General features: G+C 35.0%; 2 protein-coding genes across 2 annotated transcripts; both read right to left on the bottom strand.

The window, feature by feature from the left end:
• Positions 1-832: 832 nt before the first annotated feature.
• Positions 833-3,432, bottom strand: LOC125215890 (UDP-N-acetylglucosamine-N-acetylmuramyl-pyrophosphoryl-undecaprenol N-acetylglucosamine protein). The gene is made up of 8 exons (XM_048117472.2): positions 2,490-3,432; positions 2,331-2,364; positions 2,079-2,243; positions 1,903-1,992; positions 1,745-1,810; positions 1,583-1,674; positions 1,459-1,506; positions 833-1,228 (listed from the first exon to the last, which is right to left on the bottom strand). Exons 1-8 carry the CDS (start codon positions 2,861-2,863, stop codon positions 1,108-1,110), a joined length of 990 nt encoding a protein of 329 aa, XP_047973429.1. The 5' UTR covers positions 2,864-3,432; the 3' UTR covers positions 833-1,107.
• A 7,770-nt stretch (positions 3,433-11,202) lies between these two features.
• On the bottom strand, positions 11,203-14,032 carry LOC125215151 (phosphoenolpyruvate/phosphate translocator 1, chloroplastic-like). The gene is made up of 9 exons (XM_048116481.2): positions 13,526-14,032; positions 12,829-12,951; positions 12,589-12,741; positions 12,391-12,476; positions 12,207-12,291; positions 12,012-12,131; positions 11,838-11,906; positions 11,643-11,772; positions 11,203-11,549 (listed from the first exon to the last, which is right to left on the bottom strand). Exons 1-9 carry the CDS (start codon positions 13,862-13,864, stop codon positions 11,473-11,475), a joined length of 1,182 nt encoding a protein of 393 aa, XP_047972438.2. The 5' UTR covers positions 13,865-14,032; the 3' UTR covers positions 11,203-11,472.
• Positions 14,033-24,806: the final 10,774 nt, after the last annotated feature.

Here is a 24,806-nt window from a genome sequence, read left to right as displayed (position 1 = left end):
GGACTATAATTTTGTTATACTTTTTGTTTAAGTTATTTATATTTTTCGTTTCAGAGTCAGTTCTATTATATTATTTGTTTAGTGGTCTTGTCTTCTAAGTCCGTGGAACTATTTTGTTGCTCCTATTTACTACGTACAATAGATTAGCTTTGAATAGATGTGTTGTTAATATTATTAAAATATTTCGTATTAAATTAACATACCCCAAGACTAGAAAATTTAACCATTAATGAATTTTTTATTTGTTTTTATTAATAATAAAATCATGTGAGAATGGAGTCTTAAATTTCTTTATATGTGAACTAGTTTTTAGAAGTTGCTTATAGTCCGCCAAAATAAACAAAGTATTTTTAATAGTAATAAAAAATTTAGGTCATTCTTCGTAGACAGATAATACGTATATGACCCTTACTTTTATTTTCCTATACAAATTCTTGCAACTTGTAATCTAATAGTACTATTGTACTCCTATAATTTGTGCAATTTGTAATCTAATAGTACTATAGTACTCCCTCCGTCCCATTAAATATGCAACATTTGCTTTGCTTTTCGGCACGAGATTTTATGCAGTGTTGTTTTGTGAGTTGATGAAGAGAGAGTAAGGTAAGAGAGAAGAAAAAATGGAGAGAGTATTATTTCCATTTTTAGAAACGTTTCATTTTTAATGGGACAGACCAAAAAGGAAAACGTTGCATTTCTAATGGGACAGAGGGAGTATTATACAACTTGTAAAAAGTTTTTTATATCATTATGAGATTGCTGACAAATGTAACGTGCATAGCTTGTAAGCTTCAAGACATGCAGTGGTATGACAAAGAATGAAAGCGACGGCTACATGAAGATTGAAGAATATATATATGTATCCCTATATTCGTGTCTGAAATCTATTTCTAGTTACATACATTTATGGAGTAACAATCTGTACTGGCATGCACATCTCTCAAAATCTACTAATCCACCTCTTGTTTCTAACCACGATTGAAATGGCCTCACCTTGCCACTTTGTTTTCCTTCGAAAAGCTCAAAACTTTTTAGGCTCCGTTTTGTACGAGGATGTGAATTGGAATTGGAATTGGAATTAGAATTGAAGTCTTCAATCACGGTATTTCAGAGGTGAGCATACCAATATGACTCAGGAAACCACTTCTTTAGACAAGAATGTTTCCCCTTCATTATTAGCACAAAAATGCCGTAGCATGGTATTTGCATCAATGCCACAGTTGAATACCTATCAAAAACATACATTCTTGTTAGCTATGAAACTTATCAAGAGTACTAAATAACAATGCTTGTTTGTGTAGCATGTTTAGATGCTAAAACGCGATAAGTACAGTTGCACGCGTGTGTGAGTGAGTGCTCAAGGCAGACGGTCCATGTTCTGTGCTCGGGTTTCTAGAGTCTTCTTTTTCTTAGAATAAAATGATAGTTTGAGGAAAGGAAAGGTTGCTTTTTGCTTACCACAATGGTGCATAGGAAGATGAGAGATCAAGAAAGGGATAAGGCCACCTATTTCAGAAATAAAAGAATTCATGTCACTAAATGCATTATGATGGAAAAGAAATGGGGAATATCAGAATCTTACCATATCCAGACACAGGCATGTAGTATCCATTGAAACAGAACATAAGCACAAGTCCACAGAAAAAAGTATCCGATTCTAAACCACGGAAACCTCTGCACCAGTTTAAGGATCGCGATAAGTTGCTTGTAGTATAGATAGGAGATATAACTAATTGTAACTTACTAGACTGTTTAGAGCAGTCTCCCCGAGCAGAAACACCGCGTTTATTGAGTGCATGTTTATGATCAACTGCAAGAAAGTTGGGATCAGAAAACTGTTACACAAGAAAACAATGGGAAAGTGAGATGACAAATGAAGCATCTAATTGAAATAGTACTTACAAAATTGAAATGGTAATCTTTGATGACAAGAAAGGGCACTAGTATGAACCAGAAGACTGAGTCTGTCAGCATTACAGCTCCGGCATTCATCTGATTGAAACAAAAATGGAATAAGCTGTTTAGAGGTCATCAAAGATAAGCATGTTATGAATCAGATATCTCTGACATTCATTCACCTGAAAAATGATCTGGAAAATATATGCCAAGCATCCTGCCTCTTGGCGAACAATTTGTTGTTGATTCCCCTCCTTGCCCTTGCCACGCTCCGTGTCCAAATGCTCCTCAGCATAACCTCTGTCGTCATATTCATAGCATCCACGAATTGACAGAAATGATCCAAGCTACATAAAATTTGAATGTGAAAGGATTAGAAGGAATGAAAATCTATGTATGTTGGGAAATAGTGAATTAGTCCATTATTCACTTACCCCAAAATAAATTGTGATCAGTGTGAAAGTCCACCTATTGAATAGAACAAGTTAGAGATTTAACTACTAAAACAGAATGTTGAAGATCTTATTCATTCAAATAAATGACTTATCATTAGAAGGATAGTAAAAAAAATTGCTAGAAATTTGAAGACTTACTGTGTGTAGAAGTAAAAAATGCTCCCCCCGTCAACAGCAACATTCAGTATAAGCATCAACAGAAGCATCAGAAAGGCGAACACTCTAAATGCGAGGAGCCAGCCAGGATGAATGCTTCGAAGGCACGGTCTCCACACCTCATCTTCATGCAAGAATCCGGGTAATTCTTTCTCCTGGTTCTCTGCATTTTCTAGTGAACTCCTTCGGCATTCATGCTTCGATATAAGAAGAGAGGCGAACACCATCGACATCAGCACCCACAACGAACAGAGCAGCACCCTCCAGTTTAACCAATAAGCTGCAGTTGTTGTGTTTACAGTCATGGCTGGCTGCCATGATTTGGTGGATCCAGTGATAAATGTCAAGAAACTCATGCTTCTTCTGTCCCAATCTAAATCTGAGTTTTTGGAGAAATCCCAAATGTAAAAACAATGTTTTTGGGCCAGAAATAGAATGCAAACTCTCTTTTGACAAAAATTCAACTAAGGTATCAAAGAATTGAATTGAATGTATGATTAGAAGTCCTCTATTTTCTTGAAGAGGATGCACAAGAATCTACTAACATTTGAACAATAAACAGTTGAGCTTTATGGTACTTAAAAGGTTGTAAGAGTTTGAAAGAAAGCATGGATTCCAAGAAATGCCAATGCAAATATTGCTGGCTGCTATTGAGGAAGGGGGAAATGCAGCCATATTTAATGATAACATTAGTTAAGTTGAGAGAAATTTGATTAGCATTTTCATATGAAGATTCCAAACTTTGGAGGGCTATTTGCACAGAAAGCTATGAAGAAGAAAAATGGTAGATGTTTTAAAAAATGAAAGATTGTAGAAAAGGAATAGCTCTTAATTGTAAGCAAAGAAAGGTTGGAATGCTTGCAGGGGAAACCAATGGTATGTGGAGGTGTCTAAGAAGAGATGCTTTGCTTACTTCAACAAACTTTTTAAAAATTTAAGTGAGAGAGGGAGATGCTTTGAGCATAAGCTTCAGCCTTTTTATATTTTTGCTATCCCCGTAAGATCCTCAAATAGGGACTGGTCCAACATCTGTTGTCACAATCTTTTATATTCCCATGCAAATTAATATTTAAGTATTTCTTTTCAAGTCAGTTAAAATGCAGGAATTGTCACTTTTGTTGAACAGTTGCAGCCTTGGTTTGAGTTGAGTCTTTATATGTTTAAAGAGAAGGAAAGAATGTTGGGATTTATATGGGTTGGTAGTGTTTGCTTATGTGGAATTTGTGTTGGATTGTTTGTAAGATTCTTTTGAACATGTAATTTAATGCTGTTTGCTGGTCATATGAGAATGAAGGAATAAAGCAGCTGTAAAAAGGCATGTAGACTAGTTTAAAACTTTAAATTCTTGATAAATGATAATATTGAATTTTTGTAGGAAGTTAATAATAAAGCATGTTATGTTTAGCATCTACCCCACCCCCACAAAGAAAGATTAAAACATTTGAAGTTCCTCTTCTGAAAAAGTAAATATTCGAAGCAAAAAATAGTGAAATGTTACTATAAAGACTAAAATTCGCAAATTTGTAGGATCTTGTTTTATACTAATAATTTAATTTGTAGGATCTTGTTTTATACTAATAATATAATTTATAATGTATCTTGGATTTGAGCATAGAGTTTTTATAGAAATACTCATTTTTACTATGGGCGCATAGATATTGGATTTGAGCGTTATCACAATGAATATATTTTAGTCCATAAATTTGGGAAAGTTATGTCTTGCTCGTGAAGTTATTACAAAACCAATAACAATACAAACACTTACAAGATATTATATAGGGATTTAATATAAATGGAGATAGTATTGCACCGACAACAACTTTATAATGTTGAAATATATATGTGTGTAAATGTGTAATAGTAGTAGATTGTCAAGGCGTGATCCCGAAGTGAAGAAGTTATCCCTTAGGTTTCTTTGTACGCAATTTGCATTATTAGCTGGTCATATTACTACAATTAAACCATATACATATAAGTTAAATTACTTAATTGCACTAGGATAGTTTTTGGTAAATAATTCAAAAACCAAGGCTAATTTTTCTTAGTACGAGCATATATATTGAATTATTAATCATTCTCGTTTATTTCATGTTTATTGTTATAACTTTATTTAGTATATTAAATTTGATTTTAATATTTCAAAAATTATTAGTATTAATTATTATGGTTTTATTAATTTATTTGAAGTTATAGTTAAAATTCTAAAAAAATTCAAATAAATAAAATAATGATGTTATAATTCTAAAAAAATTCAAATAAAAGTGAACGTATGAAACAAAACAAATATATTAATATAAATTAGACGACAGGAATACTCACAGATGAGGTCAAAAGTGGTATAAGATTTTTATAAATTTAAAGGATACAAATTTTTTAAAATATTCTTATAGTTCTACTGTTAGAAAAAAGGGTAGAGAAAAACATGAGAAAAAAAAATTTCTTTGAATGGCGTATTTGAGCAAGAAGGAAAATGAAATGTTGTCATGTGGAAAAAGTGACCGCAATAATGTTCGCAATCAAAATTCAATGCAATTATTTGGAACTTGATTGACTGACAAAATCTAAGTAATTATAAATATGGAGCCCATCTACATCTATAAATCCAAATTAACAGCATCCGGATCCGGCTGCATTGCACGTCCCAGACTCGGTTCAGCCGGCCCGCCGACCGTTCTACCTCAACCCGTGGTTGAAAGCTGGCCGTAGTTGCATTGCAGCAGTAGCCACTGAGAAAATTAATTCTTTTGTTTTGTTTAATTTATTAATATTGTTTTAATATGAAAATTTGTTTTTTAATAAAATTAATAAAAAAAAAAACTCTGTTTTATAGGTAGAATAGTGTGATTGATGATTTTCTTTTATAGAGTTATTCTATGGTGTTTCTTTTCTTTCTCAATGTATAAGAGACGACACACGTACATGACAATTAAGCATAGTATGCGTTATTACTACATACTGTTACTCAACAAAACATTAGCTATTTACGCTCCTCCGTCCCCAAATAATATGTACTTTGGATTAGGTAAGAGTTTTAATGTAAAATTGGTAAAATTAGAAGAGGTAGAAAGAAAAAATAATAAAGTATTGTTAGTGGATAATATGTCTCACCTCATTAGAGATAAAAGACTTTCCAAAATTAAAAATGATAAGAATCCATGTATTTTGTGATCCATTTCCCAAGAAATTACTCATTGATGATGTTTGATCTAATTACTTTTGTGATGTTATTTTCAATTTCTCAACACAAAGCAAAAGATAATAAAAGATCCAACCAACAAAAATTGAATCTAAACAAGAATTGATGGAAGATTAGGAATGGAAAGCATGTGTATAATGATGAGATAAAAGAGTTATGACATAGGACCTTGACCAAAAGAATGGAAACAACCCTAGGCAACTTTCAATAGCTCTATCACCTCTTGGCTCCACTACTCAATGGATACACCCCATTGATGCATACCTCTACTTGAGTCAATCAAAGATGGAAACAAGCAACCTTCAAGGAAGGAATTGGATACAATCCTCAAAGAGGAAACTCTCTAGGGTAGAAACTTTAATTCAGCAAAATCTAGCAAATAAAAAGACATCAAGAGGTATTTATACTAAGGGTCCAAAAATAGCAAATTGGCCCACAAAATCTAAGTATCGGTAAAATCGCCCAGTCGGGCGTTTTTCACAGGCCAAAACACCCGGCCCAGGCGTTTTCCCTGTCCCCGGGCGATTTCACAAGCGAAACGCCCGGTCGGGCGTTCTTTCTGAAGCTCCCGGCCTTCTCTGCGCGACTTCCATAAAACCGCCATAACTCCCTCATTCGGACTCCGATTGGGATGTGCAAGATACCCACGCAAAGCTGTTTCCAAGAGAAAGACAATGGTGGTAGTTTCATAGCTTTCGGATATCATCTCAATAGGACGATTGCCGGTTGAATCTAACTGTAGTTGAAATTCTTGACGCACGGCTTCCATGATCGTATCATCCTCCCCTTCTTGGAAATGATTTGTCCTCAAATCCGAGCCTGACATACTTGGATTTTGCTTGGTTTTAGAGAGTAATCTTGCATGGTTTTGATCACATTTCGTCTATTATCAGGTATGATTATGATTACTTCTCTATTATTTTGGTATTTGACCATTTTGTGAAGAATGTGTAGAAAAATGTGCAAAACAAGTGGATGTGCAATAGCCTTAGTTCGAGGCAGTTTTTCTGGAGATTTCGAAGTCCAATCAGCTCTTAATTCATACCATTCTCTTTGTCTTCAAAAGAGCTTCACGTGGGTATCTTGCACGCCTCAATCGGAGTCACGTAGAAGAAGTTATGGCCATTAGACGAACACTGCCCAGTCCAGTGAAAACGCCCGGTTTGAGAAGAAAACGCCCGGGGACAGACTAAACGCCCGGTTTGAGAAGAAAGCGCCCGGGCACGGCCGGGCGGGTGTTTTGCTTTATATATATGTGCAGCGCCTAGGGTTCACAGATTTTTTACGCCGATCCGCCTCCTACACCATTCTTCCGCCTCCAAACATCCATATACAACAATTTTCTCCAAGAGCAAGAGGAGGGCGATGGAGAAGAGTTCAACCATCAATACGAAGGATTCTCAACCCCCAATTCATCTCTGGGACATTTAGTATCAATTTACTTGTGTTTTCCATGTTTTCTACCAATGATTTTGTTGAATTCTTGTTAAACATGAGTAGCTAGATACATTTGTGGAGCTTTGGGTGAAGATTACTTTGAATATGTTTTGATTTAATTGAATTGAACCTTCGCCTAGCTCTTGTGGTTATTTTGCTTGTTCTTGTGCTTTTATTGTTCTTTTTTTTTGCCAACTTTAGAACCATGTCCGTTTAACTAGATTAATCGAGAGATAGCTAGTTTTATGTGGTAAAAGGAACGAGTACAACACATGGTTTATCTACACTCGAGAGAGGGGATCTTTTGTGAGGGCTTGAGTCTAAGGAACTTAAGGAATTAGAATCTAATCTATTGGAAGGAGACTTTGATATTTAGAATCTAATCAACTGGGTAGGTGCACTCGAGAGAGGGCTTATCCTATGGTAGCGACTTTCCTAATAATCCTAGAGACACAAATAGGTGAATCGATCTTTTAATGTTATGCTTGGCTCATGTAGTTATTTTGTCATTCCTGCGCCTTTACATTCATTGGATTAGCTACCCGTTTGAATGCATCTTTACATTGTTACAATATACGAGAGTTGTTTAACAAATGTGTGATTTGGGAGTGGACAACACCTTAATCAATATCATCCGAGAGGAGTGAGGTTTTGTGTGAGGATATAAATCTTAGGAGCCTTTTGGAGTTGTGTGCTTACACTATAAGGAGACTTTGGGCCTAGCATGCAACCTACAAGTCATGTGCATTCGAGAGAAGGCATGATCTTACCTTCGTGATAGCTCAGTAACTCTTGAGACCGTAGTCGGCATAGCTTGAAGATTGATTTAGAGGTTTAGTGAGATTAATCAAGACTATAACATTATAGTTAGATCCCAAAGCTCTACTCTTTCTCCACTTTCTCTTCAATTCACTCATCTTTATTTTATTTACTTTGTTTTGATTCATTGTTCTTAGGATTTAGATACAAAAACTCAATCTTCGGTTGTCTAAATAGCGAATGATCTTGGTTCGAGGTACTTAAGCTCTTAATTAGTCTCTGTGGATACGATACTCTTGACTTGCCTATACTACGATAGCCTCGTACACTTGCGGGTAAATCTCGTGTTTAAAATAAATCGAGTCAGAGCCGTCTCTATTCATTGCCTCGTCGGGAAGCCCTCTAGCTTTGTTGGATCATTGGCTTGTCTTCTCTTCCATCCTTGGGCCCCAATCAACCCATGGCTCACGCCGAAATGAAGACCCTTGACGTCGAGCACTCGTGGTCATATCAAGAAAGTACATATTCTTATAGGAATGACTTAAAAGAAAAAAAGAGCATATTTTTGTGGGACATAGGAAGTATAAATATATGTGGCACTAAATTCCTTGAATGATGGATAGGAATTAATAATGAAAGGAGATTTATCCGTTGAAAAATGATTTTTTTTTTAATTTGAAAATTTGAAAAATCAAATTTAATTAAAAAAAGTTCTCACTGCCTAAGTGGAACATTTCTATCCGACAGAGGATTTTATGTGGTTTTGTTTTATGAGTTAATTAGAGAGAAAAAAAAGTAAGAAAGATGGAAAAAGTAGAGAGAGAGATATTTCTATTTTTAAAAATGTATTATTTGGAGTAGAGCATCCCAAAAAAGGAAAATAGTTCACTTATAGTGGGACGGAGGAAGTATCCATTTTTCTCCATTTATAATTTATTTATTTATTCCAAAATGCATCACATTTTATCGATATTTTCTCTCTCAAATTTTCAAAAACTCTTCTCTATCTCTATTTTGCAAATATGTCCAGCCAACAATCCCCACACACCCTCGGCGGTTGGAACTAGTGGTTCAACGATTCGATGTCGATCCCGTCATCGGATACGGGTTGTTCAGCGCCTACGGCTACCCAAGGCTCGACCTTACCCAGGGGACATGTAGAATGTCATCGATGGGTAATGCGGGTGGACGCCCGAATACGGCTCGACACAACCGTTGTCCTAACTTCCAGAGGGCAACACCCCCTTCAACAATACACTGGATTTCAATGTCGCACTCCGTACACCCGAGAAGAGATGGAGAAATTGTTCGAGGCCTATGTTTCGGTGTCGGAAGTTTCAGTCATCGGAACCAATCAAAACGGGGGACGTTTTGGGAGCGCATCGTCAACATCTACAATGTCAAGCGACCGACTGGAACTAGAGAGCGCAAGGCAAGTATGTTGCACAATGCGATGAAATCCAAAAGTTCCAAGGGAATGAGGACGGCCGGCAGCGGCACGAGTGACGCCGACATCATGATCAGGCATGTTGTCCTACCAAACGATGATGCACAAACTATTCAAGCATATCATGACGTGGAAGAAGGTTCACCATTTGCCAAAGTGGGCGGGAGGCACCCAATCCTCCTCGGGCACCACCGGGAAACGGTTGAGGTCACAATCCGACATCGGCGAGGACGAGGTGGTAAGTTGACGTCACTTGGATAGTTTCGACGCCAATCCGCCGACGCCAATCCGAGCGGTTCGCGACATCTTCCGCAAGGGACGAAGGCTAGCCGCCATCGCACACAGAGCCAAGTCCAACCGACCCTCATACGTCCACCCCAACCTATCATTTCTAACGTGAACACATTATTCAGGTATTTGCAGACTGTTCTCCACATCGACACATCCCGGATGAATCCACAACAAATTGTACATGCCCGGATGATTGAAGCCCTCGAAGTGCAATCAGGTATGACCCTCCACCGCCCGCCACCGGATAAGTAGTTTTCATTTGTTGACATGAAATATGTACTCCCTTCGTCCGTCATTAGGAGTCACATTTTTTGTCGGCCCAGGTTTTAAGAAATGTTAATAAAAGCAGATGGAAAAAGTTTGTGGAATATGAGTCCACTTGTATATATTAGTTTTAAATTAAATGTTAGAGGAACGAGTTAGTGGAATGTGGAACCCTATTACCATTTATGATAGAAGTGAACCGGGACTCATATTCGCGAACGGACTAAAATGGAAAAACGAGACTTCTATTTGCGGACGGAGGGAGTACTTTTTTAATTTTAGGATTTAAATTATACAATTTTAAATTTTTAGAATTTCAATTATGTAATTTTTAATTTATTAAGAATTTGCAATGGTATTTCGGGTTTTTAATGAAGTTTTTTATTTTAAGAAAATGTTTTTAGTAATTGTAGGTATTATATAGAATGATAGAATAGTAGGACTCATGAACAGTGGAAGAGCATGTTCTTAGGGAATAGTATGATTGGGGGGGTTGTGCGATAAGTACATGAAATAAAATATAAATAAAAATAGGGCCATATCTATGAATAGTGATGAGAATGTTATCCGTAGAGAGCACGGTTGAACTGTTGAACATGCATGTGACAAATAACGATTTCCTTGAATTAAGAATTGAATCAGATACATGAATACATCAATATAGAAAGGTTAACATAAATTTCCATTACATAAATATACATGTTACTAACATTTATTAGGAGCAACCTCTTCACCAGAGTGATCCTGAAGAAAAACAAGTAATGAAATATACATGACATTTATAACCAAAACTGTGTGGCTGAAGCTATCCACTTACCCTCAAAATGGCAAAGGAACACACGCTTTTTCCATAAGAGCGTCGCTCCAAGAGCATGTTTTACATGCTTTCTGTATAGTTATAGATCGGCTGTCACAATTTTCTTTTCTTTATGTAGTAGCAGTATATAATAATTGAATGAAAAGAGAAACATGAAAGTGGGGATCTATACTGTCTGATGTGTAATTATTGAATGAAAAAAATGTCTTTTTAGATAAGCGGCAATATGATACTCTAACATGTCTAAATTTATACTCTCAAATTAAGTGTAATTTAAGGGTAGCTATATAATCTTATCCATGACATCAACATTTCAAGAATCACATATGGTAATGGTGGCATGAAACAATACACAAGATAACCAACATACCAATTTTTTCAGATTTATAATCAATCAACAGCCCAATATAACTATTCTCTATCAGTTCGAGGGCAAAAATGCATTACCATAAATCACAACATTCTTGAAACATGAATATACCAATTACCAAAAACAAAATAGTGGTCTTTTCGATGTAACAAAATTGAATTACATCGCATCTACTTAACTTAGTGCGTATAAACTGTAAATTCTGTTCCATTAGAAAGGTAATAAATTAAATTACACTTTCAAATGTCACTATATTTCGTGACTTTCTTTCATTCTTGTGAAACTAATAGCTACCTAATCATCACAACATGTCACATTTCTTCAAAAATCATGTCACTACACTACTAGAAGATTTCGTGTAACGCTCATTTACCAAGGGGAATTTCAAGCAGTTTTTGGCTTGGGCTTAATGCTAGTTACTCTAGAGTAAAGGAAAACTCCAGCAAGAGCTATGGCAGTACCTACACCAACAAAAACAGTAGTCAGATCACAACTGAGATTTCATCTTTAAACCTACTTTCATGTCGATCTAAGCCGGAGAAACTCAGTTATACCTAGAGCGTTAATGGGTGAAACTGGTGTACGGAAGAAGAGTACAGATGACACAATAACCACCACCCGCTTAACACAATTGGCAACAGAGTGGGTGACAGGCGAAACGCGCTGCAATATCATGTAAGCAACCTGCGAAAAACAATTCTCAGCGCTGATCATGTCAAGAAACACATATATCATAACGAGCCGATTACCTGCTGATATGCGTGGAAGCAGAGAGCTGCCAAGAGGGACCTAGTGTAGATTTCATTGACATTCAACCCCTTCACATAAAAAAAACCAGTGATTATCAGCAAGATTGTTAAAACAAAACATCTTGTAAGGAATCTAGCTCGATCCAAATAAATTAAAAAGCATGAATTACGTACAGCAGCCTGAAGGTACGAAGGCGTGAACTTGACACCCTCCATGAAGAGTGCAACAGGTATATTCAAGATGAATGACATGACAGTAATTATTGAGAATAAAGTTACGTTATCGAGGGATTCCTGCATAAAGAGAAGATGGAGCTGAAGCATGACTTGGAAGGAATCTCGTGGCTAATCAATGGGCAGCAAGTATACCTCTTTCTTAACCATCATTTTTTTGCTAAGCACATTGCGGGATTGATTTGATAAATTTGAAGCCATTGCACTCCAGAAACCCGCCCTTAAAAAACAAAGATAGCACGAATTCTGTGAAGAAAACTTGAGATCAATACGGTGTACAACAAGGATTGGTCGACAACAGTGTGCCATGGATACGTACCAGTTGAAGGAGACCTCAGTCATTGATGCCAATGCAACTCCACCAACGACTGGAACAAGGGACGAAACCACCCAAATTGTAGGAGGCTATCCAAATAATACCAGGAAGAAAAGAAATGAAAAATACCAAGCCAAACATAAAAAGTGTTTTAGAAGAGCCCACAACAAATGCTGACATAAATGAAGTAGCGATCATTACCTCGCCAAGAAACATGGAAGACAGGATAACTGAGAAGAAAGGCTCCATAGCTTTAACCGTGTGAGTGAACGAGACAGAAACTTTTCCAAGACTCATATTTGTGAAGAGGTTGCCTAAGGTATGCACCACTGCTAATGGAAGAATTGCTGCTAGCTGCCAATGTTGAATGCACTATGATGATCAGATTTGTAAATGGATGAGAAACTTTTTTTTAAAAAAAGAGCTTTTCGTATTAAGCACCTGCGCTCCACTGATTTTAGGCCGCTTGTAGAGATTGAATGCCCACATCAAAGCAACAACAATAGTCCCAAATCCAAATTGAACTAGACTGATCGTAACCGGGTAATGAAAAGCTTTGAGAACCTATTTACAAGCAATCAACATCGTGTTGTCAGCTTTGAAAAGTTTTAACAAATAGTATCTCTGTTTATATAATGAGATTGTTCAGTTTGCAAGATTTATCTCGGGATTAAAAATGTAATATTGTGTTTAGTTCATGAGATTGAATCTCACAACTCAATCCTATATGGATAACTAGATGGATAATTATGTGATAATTAGTCATAACCACCACCCTCCAACTAAAATAATCTCACAACTCAATCCTAGACTACATCTCATGATTATTCTGTCCAACAAACCGAACAGTCACGTGTAGAGTAGTAGTCTAGCATGTTTATACACCCATTCTAGCACCAAAATGCAGTCAAATTCACATATTTTCCATATGTAAACACGAAATTATCCGACAATGAAGCTATAAACATGAAACATGAAGCACAAGATAACAAAAAATCACAGAAATTAGATCAAATTTGTTCTACCAAACACCAGAAAATAAGTGCCACTCTGTTCAATACCAAAATTTTAAAAAAGTAATGCTATACATATTCAACACGAAATTAGCAGCAACATTTAATTGATACAACAACAATACCTGCTTGTTATAGATATTGAAGTAAACATTAAAAAGGCCCCAAAGCGCGAAAAGCAACCCAAGCACCAACGTGTCGGCAAAGCTCTTCGATTTGGGGCTCTCGAAGGTATCCTCGGTTGCACTAGCCATGATGCCATCCGATTTCCCCTTGGAACTACCGAAATTGAAGGTAAATTTCCGGCACAAAAAAGAAGCCGACGCAAACGACGAAGACAGGTGATTTCTGAGGATCAATTTCTCGGAGGATGGGAGATAGATGGGATTGAACCTAGAGGAGATCCTCCGGGGATTGGTGGAGAGTGAAGGCAATGGACGTAAAACTAAACCCGCGCCCTGCATTTTTTGTGAGAGAGAGAAAGTATAATCTGTGTATGTTATAATGTATATGTAGCAGTGGAGATCAGTGTGATGAAAGTGAGAGCGTGGAGATGAATCGGAATCAGAATATATATGAAGAATGTCTGCTGTATCTGTAAAGGATGGGATCTTATGTTTCTATATCTATTTCTAGGATGTCAATTTTCTATAAATGGATTCATTTGGACTGTTTTGTTGGCCAGGTACATTCGCAGAATAAAAATCTGAACTAAAATATCTAATTTTCTGAATATTCATGTTTGAAAAGTTTTTGTCAGTTTATGACTTTATAGGTGGAGTGGAGGTGGAGAGAAAAGACAGCTATCCAGAAAAATGCATATGCTAAAAAGGGGAGCATTAGGGTGTACTCTTGATTAGATTGGCAGCGTACATTCAATCACGTGCCGCCAAGTGGCACGAAAAATGTAATATTATAAATTCAAAAATGTAATATATATTTGTGAAGTTATGCATGCATTTTCGCAGATTATATTTTAATTATAAATAAATTGCATTTTATATTATTAAGTTTTACATTTTAACATAAATTGTCTACGAGCAAAATAAATTATATATAAATGCAATCTGTCTATATATAAAATGCAAATTAAACATCAATATCTAAAATGTAAAACTCAATAATAAAAAATGCAATCGGCCTATAACTAAAATGCAATTTGCCTATAACTAAAATGCAATCTGCCAAAATTCATCTATCACTTCTACAAATGTATATTGCATTTTTGTGTTTACAATATTGCATTTTTTTGTGCCACGTGGCATCACGTGATTGGATGTATGTTAGCACTTTAAAATTAGTTAGCATATTAGTATATCCATGCTAAAAATATGATAAATTGAGTTGTACTACTTCATCTTTCTTTGTTAATTGAGGTAATTTTTTTGGCAAAGAAATTAAAAATATTATCTCCGTCCCTGAAAGTTTGACACAGTTTACCATTTCGGTCCGTTCCTGAAAGTTTGACACACTTCACTTTTTTACCATTTTTTGTAGTGGACCCCATATTCCACTAACTCTTTTTTACTCACATTTTATTATAAAACTAATACTTTAGAAGTAGGACCCACATCCCACCAATTTTTTCTACTCACTTTCCATTACATTTCTTAAAACATGTGTTAGGTCAAAGTGTGTCAATATTTGGGGGACGGAGGTAGTAATATTTAAGTGAATAGTGAATAAAATAAAATAAATGAAAAAAGAATAAAATACTATCTCCATTCCATAGTAATATAGTCATTTTTCTATTTTGGGCATTCCACAGTAGCAGAGTTATTTTCATTTTTAGTAAAAAGTATTTCATTCGTTACATAGTAGTAGAGTTATTTTTTCATTTTTGATGTTTCATAGTAAAAAATACTTCCTCTGTCCGCAAATAAGAGTCACTATTTCACTAACTTTTTCTCACCCACTTTCTTAATATTTCTTAAAACTGTGTCGCCAATAAATGGGACTCCTAATGGCGGATGATGGGAGTAAGACACTTTCTCACTCTTACTTTTTCATTCTCTTATACTACTACTTTATTATCTTTACTACACATTTCTTAATTTCCGTGCCGGAAAAAAATATTTCCACTGCTATGAAACGGATAAAGTAACATTTTTCCATTCTTACTTTTTTTATCTCTCTTACTTTATTATATTTACTTTCTCATCTCTTCTACTTTATTATCTTTTTATTTAATACATTAGACATTTTTCTCTTAATCTTCGTACCGGAAAGAAATGCAGTCACTACTATAGAATGAAAAGATTAAAACTTAAAAGAGTGTTACTTTTTACTAAAAATAAAAATGCATTAAAATGTTAAAACTTTCCAAAAATAAAAGAATACCCAAGTAATAATAAGGAATGGAGGGAGTATTACTACAATTAGTAGTTTTCTCAAATAACCATTTACCACCTATTCTTTGGTCAATAAATTTTACATTAAAGTTTGTTGTATAGTACTTTGGTTAACAAATTTTACTAATAAAGTTTACTTTTACTGGGGCGTTATATATTATATTTATTTATTGCACTAAATGTACCAGGTCAAATATATAAGAAAAGGCTAATTAATCACTAACTATTTATGTAAGTACAAAAGATAAAAGATACAGTACTAATAATGGTTACTTAAGATTAGTTGACCCATTATACGGATTATATTAAAATGACCACCTTTTTTAAAGTGACAAAGTATCACCAATCTCGTGCTGCCACGTGGCACGTTATCTAGCAATTTTAGAGACATATCCAGCAATATTCATTCAGTTGCAGTATATATAGACAGTTTTTTTTATAACGTTATTTTGTTATATAGCTAATACAGCAATACTATCATGTAATCTGTAGAAATCCATCTAAAACGCTTACTATGATATTGCTGGATACGCCCCTAATATTGCTAGATAGCGTGTCACGTAACAGCACGGGATTGATGATACGTTGTCACTCTAACTATGATGGCACCCTAATACTCTCCCGTTATACAGTATAAAGGTTGATAGTTGCAAAATACAAATTGTCTTGTCTAGTGTGGACGATAACAAGTGGAATTCGAGCTCATATATCCACTTTTAAAAAGTCTATAATAATAAGCATGAGTGTGTATTGTTTATAATGATCATTGATCATCATACTTTTACAATGTCTGTTATTTTAAAAATACTAATCATCCGACCAAATTGCGTTAGGTTATTTACAAATTAAGCGTCGAAAAACAATTTGAGAACCTCGTTCCTCAACTTAGGTTGAAAGTTCTTTATGGCGTAAGAAATTATGTCCTACATACCTATATTCGCCCTAGAGAATTTTCAACATGAAACTGATGAAATATTCATTTAAACGTCCCTCTTGGACGGTGGGAGCTTATAACGTCCAACATAAATATTTGCACTTTTTCTTTCGTTCATCTCGTAAAAATATGAATATTTTTATTTGTGAAAAGTTTTCTTAATTCATTACTCATATACATCAATTTATTTACCACTTATACTACTATGGCCCATTATTACAACTCATTAAACACTAATTATAATATGAGTCTCACTATCCCATTAAGACTAATTTAACAACCCTTCTCGTCTTTTCTCTTATTTTACCAATTGTGCATTAATTCCCGCGCCATTTCAAATGCCAATATTTTTATAAGACGGAGGAAATACTCCCTCTGTCCTATTAGAAATGCAACATTTTCCTTTTTGGGTTGTCCCATGAAAAATGAAATGTTTCCTCAAATAGAAACATCACTCTCTCTACTTTTCCCTCTCTCCTACTTTACTCTCTCTTCATCAACTCACAAAACAACAATGCATAAAATCCCGTGCCGGAAACCAAATATTTCATATTTATTGGGACGGAGGGAGTATATGATTTGAATTTGAAATCATGTAATTCATTTAAAATACACTCTGATTAACATTCCTTCAAAAAATTTAATAAAATCAGAACTACTTTAACTAATAAGCATAAATCTTAGAATAAGGATAATCTAAAGCTCCAAGGATCTATCGCCAAACTCAATAAATACTACTCTATCCATTTCATTAGGAGTCTTTCACTTTGTTGGATATGGCAAGGATTGGGCCTAATTCTGAGAAATTCCTCTTAGACTTTGCCAGTTTTAAAACAAATCATGGACTTGATTTCAAATTCTGGAGGATATATTTAAAAACTTCAATTAGGGCTGACAATTTTTAACACGACACGATAATCCGACACGAATCCGCACGAAATTATTGGGTTTGGATCAAGTCTTATTGGATACGGGTTATTATTGGGTCGACCCACTAAGAACACGAAAAAATGGGGTCGGATGCGGGTTGGATGCGGGTCGGGTCGGGTAACCCGTTAAAAATTAATATTATTATTTTTATTTTGAGTAAAGATAAATTTGCAAAAATTGTATACAAAAAATGCCCTTCAAATTTTAAAAAGGATAATATTAATTTATTTTGATTAGATAGCATCATTAATTACATATTTTTGTGACTAATTTGACCTTATTTATAATTTTTCATTTTTCATTTGTATTGTTGTTCAATATGTACCAAGACCCTTATTAAAAGATAAAATTTTAGAGATAATAACCATCCATAGTATTTTAATAGAATAATAATGGAATAATTTTTTATTCATTTTATTTAAACTATCACAATGATATAAAGATAAATAAATTACTTTTTTTTTTACAAAGTATAAATTAGGAAAACACTTTTTTGTTAGGAAATTCTCTCTTATTATTTTTGAAACCATTGATATTTTATCGATAATTTCTTACTTTTAATTTTGAAAATAATATTATACATATTGGTTGATTATTCTATCTAAAGTTATTAACATTATAATATGGGTCATTCAATGATGAGACATTGTTGGACTCAACATATATAATAGTAATACAACATTCAAATGTATAGCACTTGCTCCATAAATTGATAAGATCATGAAAAATTATTAGTATTACTATATGATAAATCACAATATTTTCAATATTTCATTTACTGTATTATTTTAATATTACTTTTATAATTATTTTCTTAGTGCGTAATAATATCATAATAGAGATGGTATGATGATAACATGTGGAATCCAACATGTAAGTTGTAACATATCCTTTAATTATATGACTGCTATATAAATTGATATATTTAAATATTATGATAAACCACAACAAATTTTAGACCCTTATTATAAAATGAATTTATGATTAATAATCTGTTATATATTATAGTGCATCAAATGATACATAAGAGCTAGTTCGACGATAGAAGGTTGTTGCTATCAACGTCTAGGCGTGTGACACTTCAAGTATATTAGTTAATATATTCAAAATATATAATTATGTCTTCATTCATGTAATTTTGGATAATAATATTAAATGACCATGTAATGACCCTACTTTGCATATTTCTTCATGTGTTATAATATATAGAAAATATTTGAAATTACAAGCTTCAAATTATATTTCAAATTACAAAAATTAAATTAGTCGAAAGAAATGAAATAAAATACAATGTACGTGAGAGATCCAAGTAAAAAATAAAACTAAATCAATTAGTGTTTAGAATAAAAGGATAATTTGAATAAATTTATGAAAAGTAAGTTTATACTTATAGATACAAAACGTTAATTCAGATATTATGTACTAGCAAAACTAATCAACAAATAATTTTATAATATAATTTATTACTATTATATTCTTTTTATTTTGATTTAATAAATTTAATTTAATTATTAGTATTTTCACTCTTTTTTGTTTTGTTCTTTTTACTTCTTTAGTTCTTTTATCTTGTTTCAAATTTTTTTGTTGGGTTTTGGAACAAAAGTTTTGTATTTGGAACAAAAGTTATGTATTTTGTTGGGTTTTTTTGGATTTTGTTGGAGTTTTGTTGTTTAAAATGGAACATCTTCATGGTATATGGCTTTTTAAAGTCTTGATCATTTTGTGAAGCAATATGTAATCGTGTTGTTATCGTGCTTAGGTTGTTGTCGTGTTGTTATCGTGTCGGGTCAACCCAAAGTGGTTCGTGTCGGTATCGTGTTCAGGTCGATATCATGTTCTTATCGTGTCCAGGTCGATATCGTGTTCTTATCGTGTCGGGTCAACCCAAAGTGGTTCGTGTCGTTATCGTGTTCGGGTCGTGTCCAGGTCGTGTCCGGGTTTGAAGGTGGCGGGTTGAGTTCGTGTTCGGGTTTGGGGTTTCCTTAACAGGTTGGGTTTGGATTTGGCCTTATTGGGTTGGGTCGTTATCGGGTCAAATCCGCACGATTTGCCAGCCCTAACTTCAATTAAATAGTACTAAAACTGTGATTTCTATTCATTTTACCTTTCTATCTTCCTTTTTCTTCTTAGTTTCTATTTCCTCTTCTTTTTTTTCTTCCTTTTCTTCATTTTTTTTATTTATACACACACTTATTTGACATTTATAATATAAATTAGAGACAAAATACCTAATTAAATTAATTGTTTAAACTAAATAAATTAATTGAATACTTTTAATTTAATTACTTTATATCATTTTAGGACTAAAACACCTAATAAAAATATCCATTCACTCATTCTATATAGTTATAAATATAATTCATAATTTTAAACTATAATACGATTATATTGATCAGTTATTAATAAGATAAAATAATAATAATAATTATTATTATTACTATTATTATTTAATATTATATAATCCATATTTTAAATAAGTATATTATAATTATTTATTAATTACGAGTTATTAGTGTTATAAAAATATAATAATAATAATAATTAAATATAATTAAAACTATAACTATAATTAAGTATGAGTCATACTTTGAATTACATTAAAAAATAAATTAAATTTTAATTTATAACATCATAATAATAATAATATTAATATTAAGTGTCTATCTGTTGAAAAATTGTTTTCTTGCATAAAAAAATTGCACTTTGATTGTGGTTAGCATTGCATGTCCCTCGGTTGGTATGACCCAGACTTGAGGATCTGATTCTCTAGTGTATGTGGGTCAAAAGACCTCTTTGGCTAATGGACCTTGGTCCTTTGGTACCATTGAGGCAACCTGGTATTTCCTTGACTAATGAACTTGGATTCTTTGGTGTCTAGGATCTACCTTGTAGGCTGTGATGAAGACACACGTGGACCAGGGCTCTCCACTGTTTACCCAATGTGGTCCAAGGTGGAGTATGTGAGATATATGGACCATTGTGAATTGGGCTGGAGGAATTAATTGTGGGCTTAATTAATTCGGAGCCCGGATTCTACTAGTTGAGGCCCAATGTGGTGTGGCCCAAAACTTACCTGGGATTAACCGATGGCTCCCACCTAGCAGCATCACTTGGATCATGAATGGAGGCCGTTGGATCTAGGGTGTGTTTGTTGGTGAGTGATAAACTATCTCTCTCTCTCTCTCTCTCCTGCCTCTCATTCTGATTCTAGAACTCTCTCCATTCTCTCTGCTTTCTCTCTGGCGATTGCTCTCTCTTTCTCCCTTCTCCGATCATCTTCTCCGATCATTCCTTCTCTTTTGTGTGAGGAAGAGTGAGATCCTTTCAACGTTGTGTTGATGTGGTGGATCTGTTGGTGATCGAACGGTTGAGTTATGATCTAGTTCATTCGGTGAAGATTAGAGAAGATCTTGGTGTGTGAGGAACAATCGGTGACGTTTTTGGCAGTGTTGGTAGTGATTGAGATGAGCTCTTGTGTTTCTGGTGGTGAAGTGCTTCTGTGAAGTAGTAATCGGTTAATCCCTATGGTTTGGGTTGTTCAGTCTCACGGTGCACCCTTGTGTCTCGCGATGCAGACAGTGGAAGTCTTTGGCCCTTGTGAAGTTGCGTGTGCAACCTAAGCCAAAGTCCCTCGGTTTATCTTACTTGTGTTGTTCCAGATTACCTTCTTGTTTCAGATCCTATCCTGGTTTCTTACTATACTAACATTTCTACTTAGTGTGCAGGTCAGTTACAAGGAATATAGCTATGGACTCAGAACTAGTCTAGGGTTCTTCGTAGTGCTAGGTTTTTCTCTGTAACTTGTACTCACCGTAGATAGTGTTGTATTGTAAATCCTTTGTATCTTGGCTTGTAAATCTAAGACTAGCCATCTCAGACCAATTGCAATAAAAGAGGTTCCGGTAATTAGTGAATCCCGAGTGATCTGATCCCTACACTGCCTTTTCAAGGGTGTTCAACAGAGAACCGAGTTCCTTTGGTTGATCTCACGCACTCCCTTCCGGGAAAGGGGATTAGGATTGGCGTATCAGATGCAAATATTAAATTAGTACACCATCTAACAGTTTGTAATGCGAACAGATGCATTCTCATACCTGAAGTTTGATATAGGCTGAAATCTTCTGTCTGTCGATCTATCTCCATTTTGACAATATTTCCAAGGGAAAGCATGACAGGGACATTGGATTTCATATTCTTGCAGGTACAAGTAACGGAGGAGTCGCGCTCTTCTTCCTCATACGACAGCTTGAGCCCTGTTGACACAGGATTGCGATTCAAAACGGTTCCAATATGTCCAGCTTCATCCTGATAAAAGGTGTTGTTCAATGATATGTGAAGCTTCTTCTGCATGGGCAGAGTGTCTCCATCCCCACCTCTGTTGATAGAGCGGTTGTCATTGGATGTGCATGTTCCTGACATGATTTATGGTTCCAACGCCACCACACTGAATTGGGAGTGCATAAGAATTCGATATGTAGATAAGGTTTAAAAGAAGATTGTCTGAGATGAGCTGAGCTTAAACTAATCATAGCAAGAAGACCAAAATCAAAAGCACAGCACTACCGCGATTTTAAGACATGGGAAATAGGTCCATGAAATTGAATCTCAAGCTTGAGTATTACTATCATGTAGCCCCAAAAGGGCGAGCTAGATTGATTATTTGGATGCTCTCTTAATCCTACATGTATGTTCTATCTATAAAAGACATTCCAAAAAACAAAACTATGACTTAAGCTTGCTAAGCATGGAAGAGGAGACCATCTTCAGATCGCAATGTAACAAAACCATTCATACATATAATTGAGTTTGAATCAAAACATATTCAACAATCTCAAACTTAGTTTCATGTCACAGTTTTGAAACCACTTTATACAATATGAGCCTAGGATTCACAAACATGGCCATTCAGACGATAACCCTTTAGACGACGGTTATCTTAGCACTTCCTTGCACATACCACTTCATAAGAATTCAAAAATAAAGAACTAATTTGATAATGTTGATGAACATCTTCTTTGAGGGCATTGGATTTCAGTATCTATGAGTGCAAAATGTCTCTAGAAGTTCAAAGCAATTACTAACAATCACTGAATAGCCATATCTTATAAGACAACCATGTCAAAAAGAAAACAAACTCCGAGAAAAGAACCACATTTTGTTGGATCGTTGGCACTAGAATTTCTCTTTGGTTTTGATTGAGATAATGGTTGTATAGTCTCTGTTTTAGGAGTTGTTATGGAGGTGAGTTTTCAGAGAGAAAATTTGATATTTGGATAGATTTGAAAATGGTTCAACTTACAAAAGACTCTCCATCTCTACTAATTAAAGATGGAATACGAGACACCCTTTCTAGGAAATAAAAACACATGCTAGAGAATTAATGACTAGTGTCATAATCAGCCAACCTACTAATGACACTCTAACTAAACAAAAAGCATAATTAAACTTTTTCTGCTGCACATTAACTACAGTTCTCCCTCTTAATGTACTGCTCCATGACACCAAGAAGTTCTCTGAACTTGAAAAACTTTTCCTTTGGAAGTGCTTTGGTGAAGATGTCTGCCACTTGATCTTCGGACTTGCAAAATGTGAGCTGAACTTCACCTTCTTCAATGGCTTCTCGGATGAAATGATATTTGATGTTGATGTGTCGAGTGCGGCTATGAAAAACAGGATTCTTGCTCATAGCAATTGCTGATTGGTTGTCGCAAAACAGCTCGGTAGCCTCCTTCTGCTTCATTCCAATATCGCCAAGAATCTTTCTCAGCCAATACACCTGTGATGTCGCCATAGCAGCTGCAACATATTCAGCTTCGGCAGTTGACTGTGCCACACTCTCCTGCTTCTTTGAACTCCAAGAAAACACACTTGAACCAAGAGAAAATGAGTAACCCGTAGTACTCTTCATATCATCAAAACATCCGGCCCAGTCGCTATCGCAATAGCCTTGCAAATTAATTTGGGCACCTTTGACATACTTGATCCCAAAATTTGTTGTGCCTTTGATGTATCTAAGAACTCTCTTTGCTGCACCAAGATGGATTTGACTTGGACTATTCATGAATCTTGACAACATACTAGAAGCAAACATAATGTCCGGTCTTGTCGCACAAAGATACAACAAACTTCCAACCATACTTCGATAGATAGAAGCATCAATCTTCTTTTCACCATCTTCTTTCTTCATTTTCTCATTCACCACCAATGGAATCAAAGTTGGGTTGCAATCACCCATTCCAAAAATTTTCAGAATATTATTTGCATACTTTCTCTGACAAATAAACACCCCATCATTTTCTTGGTATATCTCCATACCCAAGAAATGATGTAGCAGCCCCATATCACTCATTTCATATCTCTTCATCATCTCAATTTTAAAATCATGTATCATCTTCTCATCATCACCACAAAACAGCAAATCATTAACATATAAAGCAACAATGAGAGTAGATGTACCTTGAGTCTTTACATACAAAGTAGACTCACTTTTGCTCCTTTCAAATCCGTGCTCAATGAAATATGCATCGATTTGGCTGTACCAAGCTCTTGATGCTTGCTTCAATCCGTACAATGCTTTCTTCAACCGATAAACTTTATCTTCGGCACCTTCGATTACAAAACCTTGAGGTTGCTCCACATAAATTTCATTGGTCAATTCTCCATTCAAGAAGGCTGATTTGATGTCAAGTTGGTATAATAACCACCCCTTTTGAGCTGCAAGAGCAATGAGCATCCGGATTGTATCCAAACGTGAAACCGGCGAAAATGTTTCGTCGTAGTCAATTCCGGGCTGTTGTGTGTAGCCTTTTGCTACAAGTCTTGCCTTGTTTCTTTGAAACGATCCATCTTCATTTACTTTAACTTTGTAGACCCATTTCACTCCAATGATTTCTTTTTTTTGTGGGCGTTCGACCAACTCCCATGTCTTGTTCTTTTCGATCACATCAATTTCTTCTTGCATAGCTTTTCTCCAAGCTTCTTGCTCCATTGCTTCATCAAAATTTTCAGGTTCTATGAGGCAAACATTGCATCTCTCATAGACATCTTGCAAGCTTTTCATTCTAGGAGCAGGACTTGATGATGATGTGGACGAACTTGGATCCGAGTTAGAGCTTGAATCATTTGGGGATGAAAAATCTGCACCTTCATCACCATCTCCCTCATCTTCAATAGTTGGAGCTTGCTGTGTTT

The sequence above is a fragment of the Salvia hispanica genome, chromosome 3 (genome assembly GCF_029641045.1).
Source record: "Salvia hispanica isolate PSC_SH4W2 chromosome 3, Shi_PSC_v1, whole genome shotgun sequence".
NCBI lineage: Eukaryota > Viridiplantae > Streptophyta > Magnoliopsida > Lamiales > Lamiaceae > Salvia > Salvia hispanica.
The sequence above is the reverse complement of the archived record's forward strand: the minus strand, read 5'-3'. Positions and strand labels throughout refer to the sequence as shown.